At 41.3% G+C, this 26,496-nt stretch overlaps 1 protein-coding gene across 4 annotated transcripts in view; it reads left to right on the top strand.

The window, feature by feature from the left end:
- Nucleotides 1-25,324, top strand: part of PHIP (PHIP subunit of CUL4-Ring ligase complex) — a 199,317-nt gene extending 173,993 nt beyond the window's left edge. Inside the window, exons 29-40 of one of the 4 annotated variants that reach the window (XM_075862053.1) lie at nt 1,919-1,980; nt 2,599-2,751; nt 2,837-2,957; nt 3,070-3,195; nt 7,151-7,223; nt 13,421-13,471; nt 14,111-14,260; nt 20,807-20,959; nt 21,171-21,334; nt 21,441-21,688; nt 22,168-22,323; nt 22,869-25,324. In XM_075862053.1, the coding sequence (XP_075718168.1) occupies nt 1,919-1,980; nt 2,599-2,751; nt 2,837-2,957; nt 3,070-3,195; nt 7,151-7,223; nt 13,421-13,471; nt 14,111-14,260; nt 20,807-20,959; nt 21,171-21,334; nt 21,441-21,688; nt 22,168-22,323; nt 22,869-23,605 (2,194 nt within the window). In that variant the 3' untranslated portion in view covers nt 23,606-25,324. Of the gene's footprint in view, nt 1-1,918; nt 1,981-2,595; nt 2,752-2,836; nt 2,958-3,069; nt 3,196-7,150; nt 7,224-13,420; nt 13,472-14,110; nt 14,261-20,806; nt 20,960-21,170; nt 21,335-21,440; nt 21,689-22,167; nt 22,324-22,865 lie in introns of all 4 variants that reach the window. The other 3 variants (XM_075862052.1, XM_075862051.1, XM_075862050.1) reach the window with 3 other exon arrangements.
- Nucleotides 25,325-26,496: the final 1,172 nt, after the last annotated feature.

Genomic DNA, 26,496 nt, shown 5'->3' with positions numbered 1-26,496 from the left:
GCCTCCTTTTTATGAGAATCTATTTTAGGCACCATGTCAGGTTTGACGAGGTCTCGTGATGCCAAAACAGTGGAAACCCCCAACAAGTGACCCCATTTTGGAAACTACATCCCTTAAGGAAGTTACCTATGGGTATAGTGAGCATTTTAACCCCACAGGTTTATCGCAGAAATTATTGGAAGTAGGAAGTGAAAATGAAAATCTAAATTTTTTCCAATAAAACGTAGGTTTAGCTATTTGTTTTTTCATTCCCATAAGGACTAAAGTAAAAAAAGCACCACAACATTTGTAAAGCAATTTCTCCCGTGTAAAACAATACCCCACATGTGGTCATAAACGGCTGTTTGGACACACGGCAGGGCTTAGAAGGGAAAGAGCGCCATTTGGCTTTTGGAGCTCAAATTTAGCAGGAATGCTTTGCGGAGACAATGTCGCATTTGCAAAGCCCCCAAGGGACCAAATCCGTGAAAACGCCCAAAAAGTTACTCCATTTAGGAAACTACACCCCTTGAGGAATTCATCTAGGGCTGTAGTGAGCATTTTGACCCCACACGTGTTTCATAGATTTTATTAGGATTGGTCAGTGAAAATGTAAAAAAATATAGATTTTTCTTCAATAAGACATAGCTTGAGCTCAATTTTTCATTTTCTCAACAAATAAAGGAAAAAAAGCACTCCAACATTTGTAAAGCAATTTGTCCCGAGTACGGCAATACCACATATGTGGTCATAAACTGCTATTTGGGCTCACGGCGGGGCTCAGAGGGGGAGGAGCGCCATTTGGCTTTTGGAGCGCAACTTTTGCTGGATTGGTTTCTAGGCGCCATGTCACATTTGCACAGCCCCTGTGGGACCAAAATAGTGAAACACCCCCCCCCCCCCCCAGAAGTAACCCCACTTTGGAAACTACACGCCTCAAGATATTCATATTTTTGCATATATATGCCAATATGTGGTGCCCAGCTTGTGCCACCGTAACAAGACGGCTCTCCCGGTTTTAGGAACACCCTACATGTGACCCTAATCTTTTGCCTGGACATTTGACCAGGCTCAGGAGTGAAAGAGTACCATGTAAAATTGAGGCCTAATTTGGTGATATACAAAGTATTGCTTCACAATTGCAGAGGCTCTGATGTGAAATAATAAAGGAAACCCCTAAGAAGTGACCCCATTTTGGAAATGACACCCTCAGGGCATTTATTAAGAGGTGTAGTGAGCATTTTCACCCCACAGGTCTTTTCCATAAATGATTGCGCTGCGGATGGTGCAAAGTAAAAATTTTAATTTTTCCCTAGATATGCCGTTTTCAATTCAGTCACCACATAAATTATGTGGACGATTCAAATTTTTGTGTACTTTGTATAAGTTTATACATTGTGACGTACCCAAAATAGTATGACTGACATAAGTTATGTTTTTATTTTTTCCTTTGGTAAAGCATTGCTCTCTGTACGTTGTTAAACCCCAAAAAATATACACCGGACAAAAATCTTTCAATTTAATTAATAATAAAAAAAGCTTTATTATATAACACATATAATCAAAAACGTAAAAACCCTTAAAAGGAGAAAGAGAACCAACATTAATGGCAGTGAGAGGTAAGTACATAGTCCATTGCAGGAATGGTAAAAGGACATAAAATGTGTGCCACAGGACCAAATGAGGAATAGTGGATTGGTTGCTGCATATAAAAAGCTGACTAGGTAAATAAAAACCATAAGTCCAACTAACAAACAGGCAGAAATAAACTATAATTTTCAACTGCACAAAAACCACAAGCGCCAACGCACGTTTCGCTCCTCACGTCGTCCGGGAGTAGTGCGGTATGGAATGGGAATTTACCATGCCATGGACCTGTTAAATATTCTGTACGTTATTGTCTGATAAAATAATTTTTATATCTAATTTTTGTTTACAGTTGGGACAATGGTGACACAGAGAAGATGAGTCCTTGGGATATGGAAGTTATACCCAATAATGGTTTGTATTTTCAAATAAAAATGTTTATATTGCAAATGTTTTTTGATTTCACTACAGAGGTATCATGCCTAGCAATAAAAAGCCCTAATGGAGTACAAAAACACCTTAAAGTGTAGCTAAACGTTTGACAAACTCAGTGACATTTCAGAAGTTTGTATTGGTGGAGGTCCTAGCACTGAGACCCCCACCAATCACTAGAACAAAGCAGCTGAAGCGCTTGTGTGAGCGCTCAGCCGCTTCGTGTCTGTTCGGCTATTTCCGGGAATAAATGTATCGTGTACGGACTCAATAGAATGTCTGAGCCCGTACTCCAATATATCGGCTTTCTTGGAAAAGCCGAACGGACACGAAGCAGCTGAGCACTCACACGAGCGCTTCAGCTGCTTTGTTCTAGTGATTGGTGGGGGTCTCAGTGCTCGGACCCCCACCAATCCAAACTTCTGACATGTCTCTATGACATGTCAGAAGTTTGTCAAACGTTTAAAATAATAAAAGACAAACAAAGAAAAACACATGCTACATTTACTTTTTTTTTTTCTGTTAGAATTATTTGATGTGTGGCATTGAAGCAAAATTAATGGAGTCAAATTTTTTTTTTTATTGTATGACTATTAGCAGTGTTTCCCGAAGAGCTGGGTACTGGTGTACCTTTGACAGAAACTGAGGTTGCATCGTTGCTCTACAGGCCCCTGGATGGAGAGTGGGGAAATAGAAGTAGAAATGAAGAATGTGAAAGAATCATTGCTGGAATTAACCAGCTGATGACTCTAGGTATATTTAAAGTCATAGTGTCAGATATAGTGTATAATAGTAGATGCGTTTCTAACGTGTTTTTATTTTTCATTTACCTGTTCAGATATTGCTGCTGCCTTTGTGGCTCCTGTAGACCTTCAAGCTTACCCAATGTACAGCACTGTTGTGGCCTATCCAACTGATCTCAGTACAATTAAACAGCGGCTAGAAAACCGATTCTACAGGTGAATTTTCCACGCGTTACAGTGTTTTAGCATTCAATGCGATGAAAGAACGAATCATGACCACTTTTTTAAACTGTAAATCAAAATAGTACTTTTTGTCCTATATTTCCAGGCGAGTCTCATCTCTAATGTGGGAAGTGCGATACATAGAGCATAACACACGTACATTTAATGAGCCTGAAAGCCCAATTGTTAAGTCGGCAAAGTTTGTCACCGATATTTTACTGTTCTTTATCAAGTAAGTGAGTCTGATATTGTTAATACTATTTTATATAGTGCTTTAAATAGCACAATATTGGCATAACACATGGCAAGAGGTTGGGGAAAAGGAGTAAGCAGCTCTTGACATGCCAGGTTAAGGAAGACTGTGATGAAGCAAGTTTTTCAGTATGTGTTTAGATGGTTTCAGAGTGTCTGATTATTTAAGAGAGGCCGTTCTCTAAGAGAAGGGAATACAGAAGAGCCTTGAATGTAAAGGTGTGAAGAGTTAATTAGAGTGGTAAAGAGAAGGTTGTATGTAGGGCGATGACAGTAAATTAGAATAGAAATATAGTCTGCAGCTGAATTAAATATGGCTTTGTAGGTAAGAAGGAGAAAATGAAGGTAACGAAAAGAGATGGCAGATGAGCCCACTGTCCGTATTAAGGATGCATTAGAAAAGTGTCAATCTGTCAGTATACCAGAAAGGAGGGTGTTGCAGTAGTCTAAGAAGAATATTATAAACGATCAGTTTGTGTGAGGAAGGGACAGATATCAAAGAAGTGAGAATATCTGAAAGAGAAGATGGCTGATTTTTTACACTCTCCCTGGAGTGAGTATAACAAATACTGTCAGATGGTGTGAGAGGGATATCGCTGAATGCAGCGCTCACTCAGAGACTGACACCAAGACCAACTCCTCAGTACGTTATTTTGGCCCGATGGGTGCCATTGGTATCAGTCGTACTATTGATCAGGGAGAACATTGTGACTTCTATTATAAACAGAAGCCACAATGCAAGTGTGAACATAAACTAAGTGCTAAGTAAACCATGTGGACAGAAAGTTATTAAAGGCTATAACATTTGTAGGCATTTTTTTTAAATTAAATGTATGTAATTGGCGATTCTAAACAGTTCTTCTCTTTTTTTTTTTTTTTTAAATCAGATAATTTTTTTATTGAAGTTTCAAAATTATATAATACAAAACACACTAAACAAACCCTATCCCAAACCCTCCCCCCAGGCACCGTCACAAAATTCCAAATTAGATAGTATATTAAATAGAAATTGTACCAAATATCGAATACATTATTCACAAAATACAAGGTACATGGGACAGATCATTTTCCAAATGTCAAGTAGCTTAATCATGTACAAGCATGTATAATACAAAACAGATCTAATATATGGCAGATATTTAATACTCTCTATTTCCCCCCTTCTCCTTATCCCACATCTATATACATAACCCCAATACCGTGTAAAGGCTGGCGGTCATACAGAGTCCCTGAATAAATTTTATAATACAGATTCCATTACCCCTACCCATGGTCCCCATATGGATTCAAATTTTTTAAGCGTTTTGCGCTTTACATAGACAACCTTTTCCAATACAATCATTTTATTCACTTTTGCAATGAATTCGCTCCTAGTCGGCGGGGCGCCTTGTATCCAATGTAGGGCAATTCGTTTTCTAGCTATATATAGCAACCTTACAATAGCCAACCGCTCCAAAGTAGAGGGTGGGGTGTCCATAATACATCCCAAAACGCATTCCATAGGAGTCCCTTGCAACACAGGTCCATAGGCCTCCTGAATCACCTTCAGTACATCCATCCAGTACGTGGTTAACTGTGGGCAGGACCACAACATATGCATATGGTCAGCCTCCTCTTCCGCGCATCTGGGGCATTTCGAGTCACTCCTTACCCCAATATGAAAAATAAATTTAGGAGTCCTGAATACTCTATGGATAATATATAATTGAGAAAGGCGCCCAGCCTCACTAAGAGAAGTATTCGGAACTGCTTTCATAATATCTATCCATTGTTCTTCAGAGATGGGACCCATATCTCTTTCCCATTTTTTAGAAGCCATCAGGGGGTATTTATCAAAAAATTTACTGATCAACAACTGATAAATATGTGAAATAACCCCCGATGTAACACTCCCGGTAGGTAAAACAGACAACACCCCATCTGCGTGCATTGCCAAATCCACCGCCTTCTTCTGGGCATCAAAAGCATGTCTTATCTGTAAGTATTGATAGAGGGAATTTCGAGGTAATTCAAACTCCTCTTGGATCTGTTGATAAGTTTTAAATACATCCTCCTGGAGCAACTGGGAGACATAAAGGATGCCTCTTGCTTTCCAACCCTCAAATCCTTCAAGAGAGAAGAATTCCGGAAGTGCCTTATTCCCCCATAAAGGTGTAAAAATTGTGCAAACCCCCATATCTCTAATAGCTCGGACCTTATCCCATACTTTACGCATTAGTGTATATGTGGGCGTATTCCTGCCCGCCAACATAGAGTGACCTGCCTCCAAAACTGAGAATAAAACAGATGGTCCAAACTGTGCCTGTAGAATCGATCCATTGGATCCCTTTGATATAATTTCCCCCCACCCCTTAAAGTGCTGACATTGGGAGGCAAGAAAATATATCCAAGGGTTGGGTAGGGCCAAACCACCATCATGCTTTGCGCGCTGTAGAATTTCTAATCTAATTCTTGAGCGACCCTTCCGCCATATTAGGTCCCTAAAAAGTGCATTAATATAATAAAAGTTGTGTAATGAGATCCATACAGGGGAGTTATGTAAAATATACAATAATTGTGGCATTAGGATCCTCTTAATAAGATTGACCCTACCCACAACTGTCAGATGTAATTTACACCAGGCCATTATTTTCATTTTAAATTTGACCAGAAGGGGTTGCAAATTGAGAGCAACATATTCAGAAGGGGAGGTCGAGATCTTGATCCCTAAATATTTAAGATGTTTAACGCATCCTACAGGTACCCCATGCACCCCTGGTATAGAGCACATTGAATCCACAGGGAGCAGATGGGATTTATCCCAATTTATTTTAAACCCAGACAATGCCCCAAATTTCTCAATAAGCGATATTGTTTCTGCCAGAGAGCTACCTATATCCCCCAAGTATAGAAGCATATCATCTGCATAAAGCGCTACCTTTTCTTGCACCGAGCCATACAAGAAGCCCTTAATATCATCAGACAGACGTATGCGCGCTGCCAAGGGCTCTACTGCCACGGCAAACAGGAGGGACGATAATGGGCATCCCTGTCTAGTCCCTCTTTCAAGAGCAAACCGGGGAGACAATCCTCCATTTGCCTGTATTCTGGCTGTAGGGCAAGAATACAAGACCTTAATCCATGCTATAAAAGATGGTCCAAACAGTTCTTTAATTTACTTTTGGTTTTTAAATTCAGCTGAACTGACGGATTTGGTTGACTGCACTTGATGCAGCTTCAATTTATAAAGGATATATAGAAGCTGCATATCAAAAATGATAAAACCACTATAATACATGTAAATTGTATGTAATTGATGCTTATACAATTTTTAAAAAGATGGCTACAAAGGTTTTTATATCCTTTAATAGTTCTAATGGAAAACTTCTATGTAATTAGTACCGCTAAACAATGTAATCAAGAAAATCTATAAATTATTTTTATTTAAAGGAACACTAGACATAGAAAATGTACACACAAAAAATTAATTCCCAGCACTTCCTAATCTAAATTAAATTTTTCTTTGATCCTATTGACTCATATTGCAATTAATAGTGAAAAATATACAAAGAAAACTGAGGACAGAGGATGAAATTCTTAATCTTCTTGGACAGTGTCTTGCTGAATCACAACTGGCTGCTCCTGCCTCTCAGCAAAAAACCTGCTAAAAATTTGTAACCGATAAAGAAATTAACCCTGTGTTTGCAAAAGGATTTCTACAAGACTGTTTGTTTCAGGAACAAAGATTCCTGAAACCAGAAGCAGAAGATTCTCCAGACTGACAAACACTGTGGGAATGTTTTATCTGCTGTTTTACTTTTATCAATCATTTCTAGGATTAGTGTTCCTTTTTATTTTATTTTATTCCTTACAGCTACACCTGTTGCTTTTGTGCATTTTCTAATGGTGCATCAGTGGTCTAAAGTTTGGGTATTAATATAGTTGTTTGCACACAGGGATCAGAGTTGCTATGACATCATTCCTCAGTACAACATCATGAAGAAGAAGCTTTTGTCAGACTCTGATGAGGTAAGGTTTAGTTTGTAATAATAATAATCTTAATATAGCGGCAGAAAATTCTGCAGCACTTTTTAATTAGGGAAGTAACGAAAAACAATTAAAATAACAAGAAAAAAGAAGGCATGAGGCAACAGGAGAGGGGTTCCTGCCCATAAGCACTCTAAATGGAATGGGAGGAGTGACAGAATAGGTACATGGTGCTAATTTTGTACTGGGGACCAGCCCCTTATGTTGTCAAGGAAAATATAAATAAAGTTGCATGAGCCTGTTACCCAACCAGTATCCGCATTTTATACCCTTTAATACTGCTCTTTAAGAAAATATTACACTGTGTCATTCGGTTTGTTCATATGGAAGTAGAAGTTCTTCATTTTATTTTCTCTCTTGCACTAAGGCCTCATGCACGCGACCGTAGCCATGTGCACGGCCGTGATTTTCGGGTCGGCCAGGGGCCGAGTGTCACCCGCAAGCCGCCTGCAAATCGCGGGCCGCGCACATGGCCGCGGCCATATTTTGCTATGAGCCTGAACCGCAGAACACGGCTGTAATAAGACTTGCCCTTTCTTTCTGTGGTCCGGGCTCCTGGTCCATGCACGGACCGTGGAAACCACGGTCGTGTGCATGGCCCCTTAGGAATGAATGGGGCCGCAATTCCCCCGTGGATTTTCGGGGGAATTGCAGCCGAAAAGCACGTTTGTGTGCAAGGGGCTTAACAAAGCAAGTTAGGGGTCAGAAGCTGCTGCTTGAGGGTGCTGGCTGCGTTATACAGCTGACACCTAGCTCTAACGGCCGGCATCAGAGATCACTCCAATCCTAACAATGGCCCCCATGTCTGCCATCTTAGCACACCTATTAGGGTATGTTCACAAGGCTGATTTTCAGGCTGATTTTTGGAGCTTTTCACGCTCCAAAATATACTGTGCTGTTCACATGAGGTGTATTTTTACACTGCTGGAAAAAAAAAACTCCACGTAAAAATGTAGCATATCACTTCTTGAGACTTTTTGGAGCGGATTTTCCATTGGCACTACAAGAGAGGCCTAAAAAAAACACCTTTAATATAAGCTTCAAATTAAAAAAAAGCTTAATTTTTAGCTTCAAAAATGCTTTGAAATCAGAGGCTGTTTTCCATTGAAGACAGCCTCATAATTCTCAGCCATTTCTTTTTCTATGTGTTAACATACACTTAAGCCCTGCCAGAGGCAGTTAATTAAAATAAACAACCCCCCCCCCCCATCTCATCAAAAATGCTGAAATCGTGATGAAAAAAAAGCACACATTAATATCGCCGCGCTTGTAATGACCAAACTGTAAATTATGTAAAATTATTTTTTACGTCCGAATCATGAAGGCTGTAAAAAGTCTAAATTGCTATTGTTCATCCCTCTGACAAAATTTTTTAATAAAAAGTCGTATCAAACCCAAAATGCTACCAATAAAAACGGCAACTTCTACCTAAAAAAAACTAGCCCTCACGCCGCTGCGTGTAATGGCTCTCAGTAGATGGAGACATAAAAACATGATTTAACCCCTTCCCCCTGCTTGCATTCTGGGCCCTAATGTCCAAGCCATTTTTTACATTTTTCCATTGTCACCTTCGAAGAGCTGTAACTTTTTTATTTTTGCGTCGGCATAGCTGTATAAGGTCTTGTTTTTTGCGGGACGACTTGCAGTTTTTATTGGTACCATTTGAGAGTAGATGCGACTTTTTGATCACTTTTTATCACATTTTTTTTAAGTCAGGATTAACAGAAAACAGCAATTTTTCCATTGTTTTTTATTTTTTTACGGCGTTCACAGTGCGGGTTAAATAATGTAACAGCTTTATAGTCGGGGTCGTTACGGACGCGGCGATACCAAATATGTGTAACTTTTTTGCTTTATTGTAGTTTTTTTTAATAGTAAAGCATTTTGTAAGGGGAAAGAGTGGGTTTTTCATTTTTTTTGTTTCACTTTTTTTTTTTTATTAACTTTATTAAACTTTTTTACTAGTCCCACTAGGGGACTTCACTATCCTCCGATCGCTATTATAATACACTGCAATACTTTTGTATTGCAGTGTATTACTGCCTGTCCGTTTAAAACGGACAGGCATCTGCTAGGTCATGCCTGCGGCATGATCTAGCAGGCATTCGCTCCAGGCAGACCTGGGGGTCTTTATTAGACCCCCGGCTGCCATAGAAGACACAGACACTCGGCGATTTTATCGCCGGGTGTCAGTGAGATGAGAGGGAGCTCCCTCCCTCTCTCCAAAACCATTCAGATGCGGTGCTCGCTATTGTGCACCGCATCTGAAGGGTTAAACGGGTGAGATCGATACTAATATCGATCTCACCCGGCAGAGCAGGGACGCCCCCAGCCCTCAGCTGCCTCTGGCAGCTGAGAGCAGGGAGATTTCACGGCTCCCTGCTCTGTTTACTTTATTCTACAGCAGCGACGTAGAATGGTGGCGCTCTAGAATAAAGGCTTATCGGCGGTCATTAAGGGGTTAAAAAAAATAATAATAATAAAAACAAAATTATTGTGCAAAAGTAGTAAAACATAGAAAAACTATAAATTTGGGATCGCTGTAATCGTTTTGACCCGCAGAATACAGCTACCATGTCCATCCCGCACAATGAATGCCATAAAAAAAACAAATCTAAAATAAAGTAGAATTGCTGATTATGTTTTTTGTTGTTGTCCCCCCCCCCCCCCAAAACAATTTTTTTTTATACCTTTTTCAATAAATTATATGCACTCCAAAATGCGATTGACAAATACGTTGTCTTCCGCAAAATTCAAACGTTATGGCTCTAGGAATGCAGTGAATTATTATTGTCCAGACTAATTTATGTGTTCTGCAGTTTTTCTCTCAAAACTCCATGTCATCAGTTTCTAGATCCCACAGGTTAACCCCTTCCCCCTGCTTGCATTCTGGGCCCTAATGTCCAAGCCATTTTTTACATTTTTCCATTGTCGCATTCGAAGAGCTATAACTTTTTTATTTTTGCGTCGGCATAGCTGTATAAGGTCTTGTTTTTTGCGGGACGACTTGCAGTTTTTATTGGTACCATTTGAGAGTAGATGCGACTTTTTGATCACTTTTTATCACATTTTTTTTAAGTCAGGATTAACAGAAAACAGCAATTTTTCCATTGTTTTTTATTTTATTTTTTACGGCGTTCACAGTGCGGGTTAAATAATGTAACAGCTTTATAGTCGGGGTCGTTACGGACGCGGCGATACCAAATATGTGTAACTTTTTTGCTTTATTGTAGTTTTTTTTAATAGTAAAGCGTTTTGTAAGGGGAAAAAGTGGGTTTTTCATTTATTTTTTTTCACTTTTTTTTTTTTTTTATTAACTTTATTAAACTTTTTTTACTAGTCCCACTAGGGGACTTAACTATCCTCCGATCGCTATTATAATACACTGCAATACTTTTGTATTGCAATGTATTACTGCCTGTCCGTTTACACTCCGGCATGATCTAGCAGGCATTCGCTCCAGGCAGACCTGGGGGCCTTTATTAGACCCCCGGCTGCAATAGAAGACACAGACACTCGGCGATTTTATTGCCGGGTGTCGGTGGGAGAGAGAGGGAGCTCCCTCCCTCTCTCCAAAACCACTCAGATGCGGTGCACGCTATTGTGCACCGCATCTGAAGGGTTAAACGGGTGAGATCGATACTAATATCGATCTCACCCGGCAGAGCAGGGATGCTCCCAGCCCTCAGCTGCCTCTGGCAGCTGAGTGCAGGGAGATTTGACGCTCCCTGCTCTGTTTACTTTATTCTACAGCAGCGCCGTGGAATGGCGGCGCTGTAGAATAAAGCCCATTAATGACCGCCGTGAAAAGGCTAATCGGCGGTCATTAAGGGGTTAAAAATGCAGAAAATGTATACAAAAATAAAGTTTTACAATACACAGAAATAGACAATTAAGTCCTGTCCACACGTAAAGGATTTGCTGCATATTTTCCATCTGGAATTGCGGACGGAAAATACGACGTGGTATACAGTAGCAGCAAAGTGGGTGAGATTTAACAAATGTCATCCAGGTGCTGCAGAAAATTTCCGTCCAGAAATACACCTGCGGTGCGTAATTTTTATTCTGCAGCATGTCCATTATTGCTGCGGAAAGTGGACTGATTTCCTGCGTTAATTCGTTTTAGTCCTAGTATAATTGCTGGGATTACTTATGTTCCTAGTCTGTATAAAAAAAAAAGTCTGCAAAACTTAAAGTATGTTCACACGCGGAGTCAAAAATGGCTGAAAATGACAGAGCTGTTTTCAGAGAAACATCCTCTGATTTTCAGCTGTTTTTGAAGCTGAAAAGGTTTTTTCTAGACTTTTTTTGGAGCTGTTTTTCTATTGACACAATGAAAAACGGCTCAAGAAGTGACATGCTTTTTACGGGGCGTTTTGTTATGCACGTTTTTTTTACAACGGGATAAAAAAAATGCCCTGTCTGAAAGAAACACAGTTTTTCCTATTGAATTCAATGGGCAGATGTTTGTAGGCTACAGTTTTTTAGGCGTATTTCGAGGCGTTTAGGCCCCGAAATACGCCTGAAAACGCAGCATGTGAACATACCCTTAGGCTCTCTTCTCACAACAGGGTCCGAGTGTTGGCCGAAATCTGCCAATTTTTACTTGTTTTGCATCCGTTGTTTTCCCTGTCCGTTTTAAAAACGGATGAATTTCATTTGTACATTTTCTGCCACACCCTGCCCTCTGTAGATAATGCCACACCCTGCCCTCTGTAGGTAATGCCACACCCTGCCCTCTGTAGGTAATGCCACACCCTGCCCTCTGTAAATAATGCCACACCCTGCCCTCTGTAGATGCTGTCACAGCCCCTCTTGTAGGTAGTGCCACGAAGCCCCCCTTTTAAGCAGTGTCACCCAGCACCCCCCTGTAGGCAGTGCCACACAGCACCCTTGTACATATCCACTCCCCATAGATGGCACCCCCCCCCCCCCTACTTTCCTGTAGGGGACCGCTCCAGGAGAAGTCCCTGACTTCAATGTCTATATATGGACATTGAAGTCAGGGACTTCTCCTGGAGCGGAATCACTGGCCACAACGCCGGGGATTCTGCTTCAGGAGTAGGGGACCGCTCCAGGAGAAGTCCCTGACATCACTGTCCATATATGGACAGTGACGTCGGGGACTTCTCCTGGAGGGGATTCCCCGGCCACAGCTTCGGCACAAGTGGTGACCGGAGATTAGGGATTCAGCTCCTACAGGGAGCAACAAAATACCCTCCTCACATGCACGTCGCACTGTGAGGAGGAGATGAGAGCGAGCGTCAGAATGCACGGCCGTCACTCGGACCACATCCGAGTGACAGCCGTGCTTTACAAGCTCCAATAGACTTCTATGCGGGCCGGGAGAACGGCCCAAAATAGGGCATGTTCCATTTTTTGATGGGCCGCCAAAAAAACGGCAGAGAATCCCTGTTGTGTGAATAGGGCCTAAGACCGTAGTGGTGTGCACGGCCGTAATTTTTGCCTTGGACGGCCGGGGAGTGTCACCAGTGGGCCACGCACATTAATTTCTATGAGCCTGGACCGCAAAACACGGCCGTAATAAGACATGTCCTATCTTTTTGCGGTCCAGGCTCCTGGACAATTCATGGACCGTGGAAACCACGGTCGTGTGCATGGGCCCATTGAAATGAAAGGGGCCGCAATTCACCCGCAGATTTGCGGTTCAATTGTGGCCACAAAAACACGTTTGCGTGCACGGGGCCTAAGAGTGGAGATTGGAGTCTTGGGGGTGGAATATAATTGATGGCTCTTGGAATTGTTCCTGAATTGGAGCAATCTATAACTTGGAAGCTATAGCTTCTTTGTCAGTCCATCAGCACACATGGGAGACCTGCATAAAAACTAGTATTGGCAAAAAGGACTAGCTCTTCCCATAGTAAACCGATTAGATTTAACTTTCATTTTTCCAGTGCAGCCTAATAAATTTTAGGTATTTGATGCCATGATTTTATGTATGAGGCTGAGATGTTTTATAGTTTTGCTTTAAATGGTGGTCTGCATTCTGCTTATTTTAGTAGGGCAATAGCAGGGTATGCAGAGATAATCCTATATTAAATGTATTCTAGTTTCATTAAAATGACCATAAAGGAAGGAAGTGTTTTGGTCATAAACGTGTTGGACTTCTGTTCTCAAATATCTAGCTTTGTAACTGGCTTTTTATTTACATCTTAAAGGAGGAAGAGAAAGATGCTGATATGCCTGGAACCTCTACAAGGAAGAGAAAGGTATTTATTAATAGATAAACTGGCTTAACTGGGTAGTGAAAGCAAAATATTCCCTAATGCAAGTTAAGGTGGTTTTATGTGGGCTGATAACTTGTCGCTTGGCACTTGTTTACTCCATTTACATGGTGCAGTATGATCGCTCGTCCCCATACAGTTTGCATGTTGTCAGCAGCGCATCCCGTCTTTACACAGGGAAATGTGCTGCCGTCAAATGATTGTTTTTTCTACAGCATAAAACTATGTGATCAGCCGACAAGCGAGCCTTTGCTTATTTGTCGGCTGATCGCTGCCCTTTTTTTTTTACACAGCTATGGACGGGAGCCCATGTAAAGGGGCTTTACTTTACATCTCTAGCTTTCCAGCTGAGAGGTTTTGTTTTTCTAAATGGGAGTTGTTAAATGCCATGTTAGTACTAATAAAGTGTGTTATTAACATTTATTGGGTTGATTAAGGGTGATCAATGTAAATATATTTTTTTTACCTTAGCAGCGAAAAATGTCTCAAAATATTTCAAAATCGCCTGCAGCGAGTCACTATTTTAAATCTATATTCTGTACATTCCAGCCTGTCAAATTTTCATCAAATACATTGTGTAACTACTACAGTGTAACTACTAAAGTGTAACTGCTCTTATTTCAGGAATACCAGCCAAGACGCAAACTACGAAGCAGAGCACACTCCTATGATCTGCAGTCTTGGAAGAAGCAGTGCCAAGAGCTTTTAAATTTGATTTTTCAGTGTGAAGATTCTGAGCCTTTCCGACATCCAGTTGATCTTATAGAGTATTCAGTAAGTCCTCACCACTGAGTTGTTCTGATGACTCGCCCCTTAAAGTGGTAATGCCTCTCATATGTCTTATCTGCCACTAAAAATGTTCTAAATTGGACTTTAGTAAAAAATAAAAAAATAATTGCCCTTTTTCTCTGATAAAAACTTCATATCAATTGGGGCTCCTTTGTTCTCTGTTACCCTTGGTCCCTTCCTCCTGACGTGCGCTGTTTAAGACTGCGTATGCACGTCCTATCAGCCTTGCAGTTCTCTCTACAGGTCTTGTTGAATATACAGTAGCGGGGCCTCTGGGCATGCGCACTGAACATCCCATTGTACTGCTCTGAACATTGTGACAAGGTGGGCCTATGTGATACTCTGCATGACACTGACTAGTGCAGACTTTGCTGTGTGGCAGTACAGTGTTTATTTTGTTGTGCTGTGCTGCCGTAAACCCCTCCTCCACGCACACGCACACACACACACACACACACCTCTCCTCTTTACTGCTTCTCAAAAGATAACTTAAAGAGGCTCTGTCACCACATTATAAGTGGCCTATATTGTACATGATGTGATCGGCGCTGTAATGCAGAGCAGTGTTTTTTATTTAGAAAAATTATCATTTTCTTAATGAACAACTGGGCGTGTTTTACATTTTGGCCAAGTGGGCGTTGTGCAGAAGAGTGTATGACGCTGACCAATCAGTGTCATACACTTCTCCCAATTCATTAGAACAGCACATAGCGATATAGCTATATCGCTATGTGCAGCCACATACACACACTATAACATTACTGCAGTGTCCTGACAATGAATATACATTACCTCCAGCCAGGGCGTGATGTATATTCAGAATCCTGACCACTTCTCTGTAATTTACAGCATAGCAGTCGTAGTCTCGCAAGATTATGCTGTAAGCTGTCATTTACAGCGAGATCTCGCTGTGCTGTGCTGTAGTCTCACACAGACGCCACAGAAGTGGTCCGGATTCTGAATACACATCGCGTCCTGTCTGGAGGTAATGTATATTCATTGTCGGGACACTGCAGTAATGTTATAGTGTGTGTATGTGGTTGCACATAGTGATATCGCTATGTGCTGTTCTAATGAATGGGGAGAAGTGTATGACGCTGATTGGTCAGCGTCATACACTTCTCTCCACAACGCCCACTTGGCCAAAAAGTAAAACCCGCCCAGTTGTCCATTGAGAAACTCATTAGCATAAAGTTAATATAGGTCATAACTGAAAAATGATTTGTTTTTCTAACTAAAAAACACTTCTGTAATCTAAATTACAGCACCGATCACATCTTGTACAAGATAGGGCACTTGTAATGTGGTGACAGAGCCTCTTTAAATAAGTTGAACTGGTTAACTGACCTGAATAGCGCAGTCTCCCTGATACTTCTCAAAGTGCGCTCTACACTAATGCCTTTTTCTAGTTATCTTTTTCTCAGGCTTAGTGATGTTGTCTAAAACCAGCCTTAAAGATACTATTTTCTCGTAATGTTATTAGGGAAAAAGCACCATGGGTATAGGCCCTTGCCAGTAGGAGGCTGACGCTAGGAAGTTAAAAAGGGTTGGCTTTGCGCAGGCAGGCAACACCCTTCCCACACACACTGAGCTAATCAGTTTTAGTCCTGTTTCAGTAGGTGGCGGACACGACCCGTTTCTCAAGTTTGCTGCACTTTTTTACTATAATAGAGTCTATAAAGTATGGGGTACAATTAACACAACGCATGAATATTATGGAAATATAAACTTTATTCAACAAAATATCAAGAATTAAAAGATGAGTCATGCAAAGCATGAATAAAAACGTTCATCCAATGCAGAGGATATGTGTACACAATGGGTAGAATAACAAATATAGACAATGTATATATGTCTAACTGGAACAGGCAGACTGAATGAATGAATAAATAATTAATTAATAGGAGCTATTGTGCAAACAGTGGCATGAATAATATAGTACTGTGTACCAATAGAACTACGTAAGTGGTAAAGCCTGAAGTGTCACAAACGCCAGCACCCTATTGCTGGGCGATAAACAGCCTGAAAGAAGTGAAAGCAGTAACATACCCATGATGATACCTCTGCAGAGACCGTCAGACCCAGAATTTTTACTATAGTTGTATTTATTTATTTTCCTTATTAGGGGGTTGACTAGCCTGTCAACCAAGCTGCTAATCCACCCTGAACCTGAGGGTGCCAGGAAACTAGACCGTCCTCTGCACTGCGCTTCATCCACAGCCGTTCATCTAACCTCCTTTTCTGATCCTGCAGCTGACATGCTTATACCCCGTCTATATGAAAGACGATGGAGGATGAGTATGAGGGGTATGACTACCATGTGGGCCCCCTGACTGGGCATTATCCTTCACCTGAGCCTTAGGAATCTTTCCAAACTCTTCCAGACCATGGCTGAGTCTCTGGAACGCATATAGCGGCCCAGATCAATGATACTCTGGAATCGTCTCAGGGGTAACGCAACCTCTTTTCTGTAGTAGGCCACGTAAAAAAGACCCAGAAGCGCAAGTCACAGGTCTCGCTCTGCTTTAGGTTTTTTTAATAGCATCCCCTGATGGGACCAATACTGTGGAAGCTGTATCTCTGCAGGATCAGTCTGTCTCCCCTGGGGAATACTCTGACTCTGAATCAGAGCAAGACCTTAAAATGACAACCGCAGTGCAGGACTTGATTTGTTAGGGAAACCTCATATGTTTAAAGACACTCCCCTTCTCAGGGAGAGTTGTGTTTCTGCCATCACCAGCCTCTGGTTTTCTCAAACCACAGTGAGTTTAAGGACCACCTCTCTAAGAAATGAAATAACCATGACATGCGCTTAAACCCCTCCAAGAGGACATTTGTTTCTTCCCTTCGAGGAAGATTTGGTTTCCAAGTGGGCTCGACTTTGGTAGATCTGCCTGTGTCTAGGCTGTCCAAGAGCGCCACTTTATTGCGTTTAGATGCGGCATCTCTTAGCAGTTCTCTTGATAAGAGAATGGACTCTAGCCAAATCTGCTTTTGTGACGGTATGTTCTACCGTGCGCCCAGCATGTGCCTCCTTCTGGGTCTGTAAAGCTTGTTCCACTTCACCAATGCTTCTAAGTTCTTATGCGAGGCTCCCCTTGAGTTATCCAGTTTCGCTGCCAGAGCGACGGCTAATTCGGTGGCAACGTGGCGCATAGTTCTAAGAAGGCTCTCACTGGCCAGGGGCAGACTCTTGGGTTAGCGTCTGGATGAACTCATCTCTGAGGCCGCTGACGGCAAGAGTTCCCTCCTACCTCAGAACTGTTCTAAACGCCAACAACCTTCCCAGCAGTTTTGGAACTTCCCCTCATGGAGGTCAAAGAAGAGGACCTGCTGTCCCACAGACTTGAGACATCCATCCTTCTAACCTAAGCCCTCCTGGCATAGCTGCCCTGGGCTTAAGAAGCCCTCCACTTCCAAGGCATCTTCCACTTGATTGTGTCTCGCCACTTGAATCTTCTATACGTGTAGGGGGACAACTTCTTTCCTATCAGGCGATATAACTGGCTCTGCTGGTGTAGACAGGATACAAGATAGAGTTCCCGACCCTTCCTCTAGTCTGTTCTTTCTGTCAGCCTCGGCAGACCAGATTGCGCTTCTGCTTTTTTCAGGCCCTTCGCGGTCTTCTCCTTCAGGAGATGATTTTCCCCGTTACACATTTAGAATGTTTCCAAGGATTCAAAATATTTTGTCTCCAATAAGGATGGTTCAGTTAGGCCAATCTTGGACCTAAAGAAAGTTCCAGATGTATCTCTGCAGGTAGTGGTTGCCTTGTTGCAACAAGGCTAGTACCTTTCCTCCATCAACATCCGCAATGCTTACCCGCACATACATAATGCATGGGCCCACCAGCGTTTCATTTGCTGTTGGTTCTCAACAGTTTGTTGCCCTCCTGTTTGTGCTTGCTACTGCTCCCAGGGTGTGCACCAAGTTCCTGGTGTCTCTCTACGCTAGGGGAGTAACGGTTATCCATTATTTCGACGAGCTCTTGGTGAATGCCTCAGAGAGAGGAAAATCTTTCCAGTCCCAGGATCACCCTGAACACTTTGAAGAGATTCAGATGGATCATTAACAGAGAAGTAGTTTCTGGTGCCAGTTTACTGTGTATCATATTTGGCACCAGGAAAGCCGGGGTGGCTCTGCTTCACCGGGATGCTTCAGTTTACATTTGCTTCTGCATGCAGGTGCTGGGCAAGAGAATGTTGGCCTTCGAGGCCATCCCCTATTCCCAATTTCACACACTGCCTCTACATAGCACAATCTTTGCATGCTGAAACAAATCCCAGGATTCCATGAACAAGTCGATCCACGGGTTTGTCAGGAGTTGCTCTCGTGGGAGACCACCCCCAGCCATCTCTCAGGGCCGGTTCTTGCTGCCCCTCTAGTGACTCGTCATCTTGTTTTGCATTCTAAAGGTTCAGGCCACATGGTTAGAAGACGAAGCGCTGCTGCAGATCAGTCTTCTGAAACTTAGGACCATCTTCCTGGCACTTTGCCATTCGAAACATCTTCTCCAGGGTCATCCAGTCCGTATCCTTAATGGTCGCCTATCTAAATCATTAAGGCGGTACCAGGAGCAGCACGGCAATGTGGGAGTCCTCTAGAATACTCAACTGGGTGGAGAATTGCGGTCCACGTGCCGGGTGTGGACAACTAGGCTGCAGACTTCCTCAGTCGGAAAAAGCTGGATCCGGGGGAAAGGTTGCTTTATCCGAAGATCTTCCGCCTGATCTGCTGGAGGTAGGGCACTTCAGACATCGACCTATTCGTGTCGCGCCTCAACCACACGTTTCCTGTCTTCGTGGCCAGGGTTCGAGATCCTAGAGCCCTCGCCGTCAACACCCTGCTCACTCCTTGTTCAGGGTTCTCTCTTCTTTTCTGTATCTTCCGTCTGCTACTGCCCAGAGCTCAAGCAGTTCAAGGCTGAGGGCAATCCAGCCATCCGGTTGGCTCTAGACTGGCCTGGTATACCGACCTTGTCAATCTATTCGTGGACGCCCAATGGTGCCTTTCACTTCAACACGTCCTCCTTTCTCAAGGTCCGCTGTTTCACCCCACTTTATTACAGCTTTGTTAAACGGCCTGACTGTTGAAGCTTAGGTTCTGAGATCCAGAGGTCTTTCTATACCGGTCTTCTGTTAAAGGCCCAGTAGCCTGTATGTGTAAGGCCTGTGATAGCAACACAGTTTCTATCCCTTGGTGTGTTCCACCTCTAAGATTTTGTCTATTCTGCAGTCAATTCTAGATCAGAGCCTGCCTACTCTAAAAGGCTAGGTCTCTGCTCTTTCCTCTTTCAGCAAACGCTGGCTTTCCGTTACCAGGTAAATACCTTTTTCTTACATTGAGTAACTCACGCCGAGCCTTCTTTTCGGCATCCCTCTGAATCCTGGAATTTGTGGGGCTCTCAAAGCCTTCCCCTTGTAGCCATTACGAGATATCTCACGGTTTTCTTTCCGGTAAGCTTTTCTTCCTTACTTCCATCAGACAGGACTCGGAACATGTGGCACTTCTGTAAGTCTCCCTTCTTTGTGATCCACAGGAATAAGATAGTGTACCGTACAATCCTTTTTCCCAAACGTGGTCTTTGCCTTTCACATCAATGACGACATTGTCCTCCCAATGCGTACTATATTTTCTCTATTAAAAGCAACACTGTGTAAACCTGGCTTTAAACGTGTTCCCTCATCTAGCCATTTTACCTCCTAAGTTTGGATATTAAATACACAGTATTAGACTATCCTCAGAGAAAATGTTTTAGACCATTTTCAATAATCTTATCCACATATATTTTTAACTAAACATACTCTTCTCCATTAAATTTAGTACCTTGCTGCGACTAAATCCTTTAGACGCTCTTATTCTCTCAAAGGTTCGGCAGTTTCCAAGCCTACCATTGCTTGCTGGATTAGGTCTGTGATCCCGGAATCCTATCATATCCGTTCCAGAGCAAGGATCCGCCCTTTTTGAGTTTCTGCCCATTCTATGAGGGCTGTCGGTGCATCTTTGTGGGTACGACACTAAGCTTGGTGCAACCTTCACGAAGTTCTACCAAATTCATAATCTGGCTCACCCAGCCTAAGTCGCAGGGTTCTCCAAGCGGCTATGAGTTGGGTCGCACGGTAGATTGCTACTTTTGCCCACCCTCTGGGACTTCTTTAGGATGTCCCGAGGTGCTGTCGCCCAGTGACTAAAACAAGAAAATAAAAGTTTTGTACATGCCGTAAAATCTCATTCTCGTTAAATTAATTTTGGGACTTGGATCCCATCCTCTTTTTTTTTTTTCTTCCTGGGTTGGTCTTCTGCCAGTAACATGTATATTCTGTCAACGTTTCTCATACTGCTCCGTGTCTGGGGCAAAAGTATGGCCTGACTCGGCAGAGCGAAGACTTTTTCCTACCTAGTGGCAAGGGCCTATACCCATGGTGCTGTGTATCCCAATGAATTCGATAAGAAAAGCATTTTACGGTGAGTACAAAAATCTATATATTACTGACCAGTCAGTTTGATGTTTTCATTTTTTTTTTTTCCCAGGACTATCGAGATATTATTGACATTCCAATGGATTTTGAAACGGTTAGAGAAAAAATTGAGTCTGGTAGTTATGACTCCCCAACGGAACTCTGCAAGGATGTAAGGTTGATTTTCAGCAACTCAAAGGCTTATACTCCAAGCAAAAGATCAAAGGTGTGCCTAATTTTCATGTTCATTCGCACATTTTACATTTCAGATATCTAACTTCATCTACTCACAATAAAGGCATTCTATCACTATATAACTATACAGAGACATTCTTATTTATATAAGCATGGTTATAATTAGTAACATACCAAGATGTAATGTAAACATCAAGTAATCATGCATGTTATTTTTAATTCATATATTTGCCCTCCTTTAGATCTATAGCATGAGTTTGCGACTATCCGCTTTTTTCGAGGAGCGTGTTGGCACTATATTATCTGACTACCAATCAGCTGTCAAATTCCATCAACGGAGCACAATAACAAAGCGCAAAAAGAAAAGAAATCGAAGCAGCTCTTCCAGTAGTAGCGCAGCATCAAGGTAGTACAGATCACTTATTTAGCTTTGTCATCCGATTGTTTTGTTTTTTTCATGAAGCAAATTTACTTATTCTAATTTCTTCTGTGTTTTTTTTTTTTTCTTTTAGCCCTGAAAGGAAAAGAAAATATATACGACATCAGCAAAAACAAGAAAGTACAATTTCAGCACCTCCACGATCAGCTCCTCAAAAGGTAACTGGTCAGATAAACGGCAAAGGAACAGAATCAAGTCCAATGGCTCGAACAAGGAGTTATAAGCGTCAGATAGAGCGGGTATCTCCTGGTCAACCATCTACATCTACACCTAAACTTCTGGCTTTGAAACCCAATAATAATGGCACTCCAGGAAAGACAGGTACGTAGTCTCTCCAGATTCAAAAATCTGTATTTCATCTGCACAGCTCCTAACTTAAAATGTAATGGCGAAGAGTACGTTTGGTTAAAAATATATGTGGATAAGGTTACATAAAGTTATTAAAAATGGTCTAAAACTTTTTCTATGAGGATAGTCTAATACTGTGTAGTTTAATGTCCAAACCCAGAGGTAAAATTGCTACATGAGGGAGCACGTTTATAGCCAGGTTTACAGTGTTATCTTTTAATGGTTTTTATTTTTTTAACCAAAAAAAGGAGGATATACTTTGTAGTTGAAGTCTATAAAGGAGCTGGAAATGACCCGAGTACTTCCGCAGAGGTCACAACATGAAGTCATATGATCCTGAACTAGTCCTATTAAATTGTGTTTACAAGCATTTTTTTTTTTTGTATATTACTTGTTACTTTCTCAAAGGGCTTTTGAATTAATTTGAGTGATCTTTCTATCTTTGGTATCAGAAAACTCTACAAAACATCCCAGAGGTCAGACGGCTGCCACCAACGCCAGCCAGCTAACGAACAGCCAGGTGGCTAAGAATTCTTTACCCAAAGGAACTTTGGAGAAAGAGAAACCTTTAAAGCGCAGGATGAAAGGACTGCCTGGTCCACCTCAAGGTCGGCAATAGCTCTTTTTACATTTAGAGGTTATCCTACAAAAAATATTTTATTTAAATAAAGCACTAAATTATAATCTCATTAACAAAAACGATCCCATTAAGAGTTGAAATTTACTTACATAATACGGCACCACCTGGTGTTCAAAGTGTGTAGCAATGTGCATGTCCACCTAATGAGCGGAGTCCTAGTGAACACTTCACTCTTACCACAGCAAGGTATTCTCATAGTGATCCTTTGTTCATTGCAGAGCAACCAATAGAAATAGCTTTTTTTTTTTTTCCCCTGCTTGTCAGGGAAGGAGCAGAGCCTCTGCAGTAGCATGGCATTATATCTGAGGAGACTCCTTCTCACCTTATTAGGATTGTAAAGCTGGATTGAAAAGTAAGAAGGGACTATATTATGAGCTGACACAGGGGGAAGGAGACTGATTAATCCCAGAGCCTGCCCCTAGCAGCATCAAGGGTGACAGATGGAAATAAAAGATGATGAAAGAGGTATTAAAAGTATGTAATCACAACGTTTTATATTTATTTTTGCAGCAGAAAGGAAAGATATTTTGCCACCATCAAGTGTTCAGGTTAATGGACACAGCAGCCTGCCAATCAAGCCAGTAGTGAAAGGACGTCCTGGCCGTAAACCAAAGGTAGTCGTAACTAATGCAACTAGTTACAGTGACTCCAACAGCGCAGTTCAAGTAGTACCCAAGAAAAGAGGCCGGAAACCAAAATATCCTAGAAATGATCAGTTACAAATTGTACCCCAAATCCCTAATAGGCCTGTTGTATTGACAGATAAAAAGATTATAGAGCAGCCTACTTCTTCCACTTGCAACCCTCATGCAGGAATGAACATTAAGAGTGAAAATGAGGTGCCGAAAAAACGGAGAGGTAGAAAACCAAAAGTAAAACTTGAGCTATTGACGGCAACTGCTCCTACTCTTCTTCCTCCTCCTCCTCCTCCTCCTCTTTTTGCACCAACACAGACCAAGCAAGAGCAAGCAAAACAAGAAACTGTTAAAATACAAACAAGAAGTAAGTGTAAAAAGTATGAAGAGCCCATGGATGAATCGCCAGACAATTCAGAAGGACTTAATCATTCTGATGTCCAAATGAGAACTAGAAATCAGGGAAGAAGAACTGCATTTTACAATGAAGAGGACTCCGAGGAAGAGCAAAGACAGCTGCTGTTTGAAGACACTTCTTTGACTTTTGGGACCTCAAGTAGAGGAAGGGTACGAAAATTAACAGAGAAAGCTAAAGCAAATTTAATAGGCTGGTAAATGTACTTAAATGCAGCTTTACTGACGTACATCTACTTTTATGCTGCTATGAAAGACTGAAAACTCTTCCAGGGGAAGGGGTACATTTTGATAGGTGTTTCTTTTCTTATTTTAAAAGTATGCTATTTATTGCCTATGGATAAAATGTAAGCATTTTAGTATGTGTAGTTCCGAGCCTCGGGAAGATTAAGCAGAACAAAACCCATCACGAATATATACACCAACTTGTAGATGCATTTGTGGGTTCTGCACAAATGTTAAAAAAAAAAAAAAAAAAAAACCTGCGGTTTGATAAATATGACATATGAGGGAACATTACATTACAGTGGAGTGCTGATATATGTGGAAATGCCATTCTAGGTGAGAAATAAGGAATGACAAATACAACGTAACAAGAGTTACCTCACACATGGGTAAAAATACTCAATTGTATCCCCAGGCTTTGTGCATTATCGTGTACATAAGCAGTGAAAGTCATATATATCTATATACGTATACCAGTATATATTGATATATACTTATATATCCACATTGGAAGATATTTCATTTGTGTCTAATTTTTTCAGACCTCTATTCTAGTACCAATCGATAAATCAGATTAGTGTGCCAAAGACTGAATGCAGTTAAAGCCTACAACTTCCATTGTCAGAACTGCGTGCAATCTCTGTATATAACAGACACAAAATAACTTGTTTATTGGTTTGAAGATGGTGTAAGCTGTGCTCACTTCCTGTTTTGGTACTTTTGTTAATAAGATGCAGTGGCAGGGTTCTTTCAAGAGACTTTTTAAAGTGTTAAAAATTTAACCGCTTGAAAGTAAAATGGGGTAGTCTATATAAATATATATTTTATATATTTTTGGTGTTTCCCGTGTGCTGGGAATGTCCAGCTAATGTGACTTTTAAAGTACTGGTATATTGGTATCCTTATGTTGCCTCTAATTTTTTTTTTATTTTATTTTTTTTATATAACATAAAACACAAATTGCAGTTATTGTACTGTTTATTCCTGTCTAAGCAGGATCCAGAGAAGGAAAAAATAACTTACATGTATATTGAACAAACGGTATAAAGAAATGAGAAGTCCTTTTTGATACCTTTTGGCAACATATTGTGATAATCAGTATTGTAAGCATTTTAGGTTTTAAGCTTGTACTGCTTTATTGGGAAATTACCATATTTGTTTGAATGTTTATTTTCTCATGTTTTACTGCAGAAATGTGTATATAATAACACATGTATATATGTGTATACAAGTATGTGTAATACAGCATTTTACATGTTACACATTTATAATGCAAGGATCAAGACTTTTACATGATTTTTTTAGACACACTTAGAATTAAAAGCTAATTTTAAAATGTCACTGTGTAGTTTGATTCTAAAGGCTGGTTAGTTTGATTTTATAAAGTAATGTCAATGCACACTGTTTAATTTTTGGTAATACTTTTCCCTGCATTCATACCACACTGACAAGTAAATAGAAGTTTCAGCAAAATATCATTTAATTTGTGTGCCTTGTATTTTTTTTTCACCTCTAAACTATGTATATTAAAATTACTTTTATATTTTAACTAAATGTATTAAACTGTATGCTGTTGTCAAATAAGGGACACTCTTTATTTATGATACACTGCAGCACTACACTTTGTGTAATGGAAATGTTCTGTATGAAAGAAGCAGCCTATTTAGTAAAAGTTTTCCAACTTTTCTGTTTTTATTTTCTGTAAATATGTTTGGTTATTTAGTTAGAACCATATTTTCAGTATTGAGAATCACAATAGGGCTGCTCAGAGTATATATTTTTTTTAATAATTCTGCAATTAAAAAAAAAAAAAATTGCCCAAAAAAAGCACAGGTACAAAATCCCAAGTTCAGAGACCTATCATCAAACCGCACCAGATTTAAAGAAACCCTGCAGCAAATCTTTTTATTGTAGCCACCATTTGTACAGTGTATCTGGTAAAAGGTAGGGCATGCCATTCTCTAACCAGGCGCTTTGTTGCAGAAATATCTCGGCCACAATTTGGTCACAGGACCGCGCTGTGACTAGCTGATTTCTACAGCGTCTGCTGTGTGGGCTAGAAGTCGCTTTCAATATGCATTCCCATGAGACTCACATTGAACGTCTCATAGGAATGCATACTGAAAGAGACTTCTGGTCCACACCGCAGACGCTGTAGGAATCTAGGTATAAAGTGAAGGAGGGGACAAACTAACCAGAGGTCTGGGAATGGGTTAGGAAGAAAAGTGGGCAATTCTTGTTGCCAAGAGAGATTGTATGTGCATCTTAGTTGGTCCAACAAGAAAAGAGCTAGTGGCTCCATCTCAAACCCTATGGTGGAGGGGGGTTGTGCCTATAAGATACACAGTTGAGTATAGCCGTGCCATGAAGACTTGGGTCACTTAGGGTACACTGACCCACTGGACCGTACCGCCTTGACGGTATGGCAGCTGGCCAACAAGTCACAGTCTATAGTTCGTATAGTGTACCTGTGGTAGCTCAGACAGTAGCAAGACAGGCTCGGCTGGGACTAGGCAGCAGGCAGGCGCCAGGCGTGGTGTAGCAGGACAGGCGGTATACAGCACAGTACGACTTCAGCTCAACATGGCACTTCACCAGGATAGCACGGGATGCAGGTTAGAGGCAGCAGGAACGGGAAACACTGGGGACTTGAAAACACTTAGACCATTTTCATAGACAGACTAGGTTAACGACAACAAGGCTCAGGCAAGGCAGGAAGGGGTTGAGCCCCTCTTATAGTCCAGGGTTCTCATGGGCTAATTTTGACTCAATTTCAGGTGCGCGCGGGTCCTTTAAGAGCGGGCACGAGCCGGGAGAAGCTGAAGTGAGCGCTGGCGTCTGCTGAGGAGGAGATGGGGACCAGTGCT

The sequence above is a fragment of the Rhinoderma darwinii genome, chromosome 4 (genome assembly GCF_050947455.1).
Source record: "Rhinoderma darwinii isolate aRhiDar2 chromosome 4, aRhiDar2.hap1, whole genome shotgun sequence".
NCBI classification, from domain to species: domain Eukaryota; kingdom Metazoa; phylum Chordata; class Amphibia; order Anura; family Rhinodermatidae; genus Rhinoderma; species Rhinoderma darwinii.
This window is presented reverse-complemented; position numbering and strand designations above follow the sequence as displayed.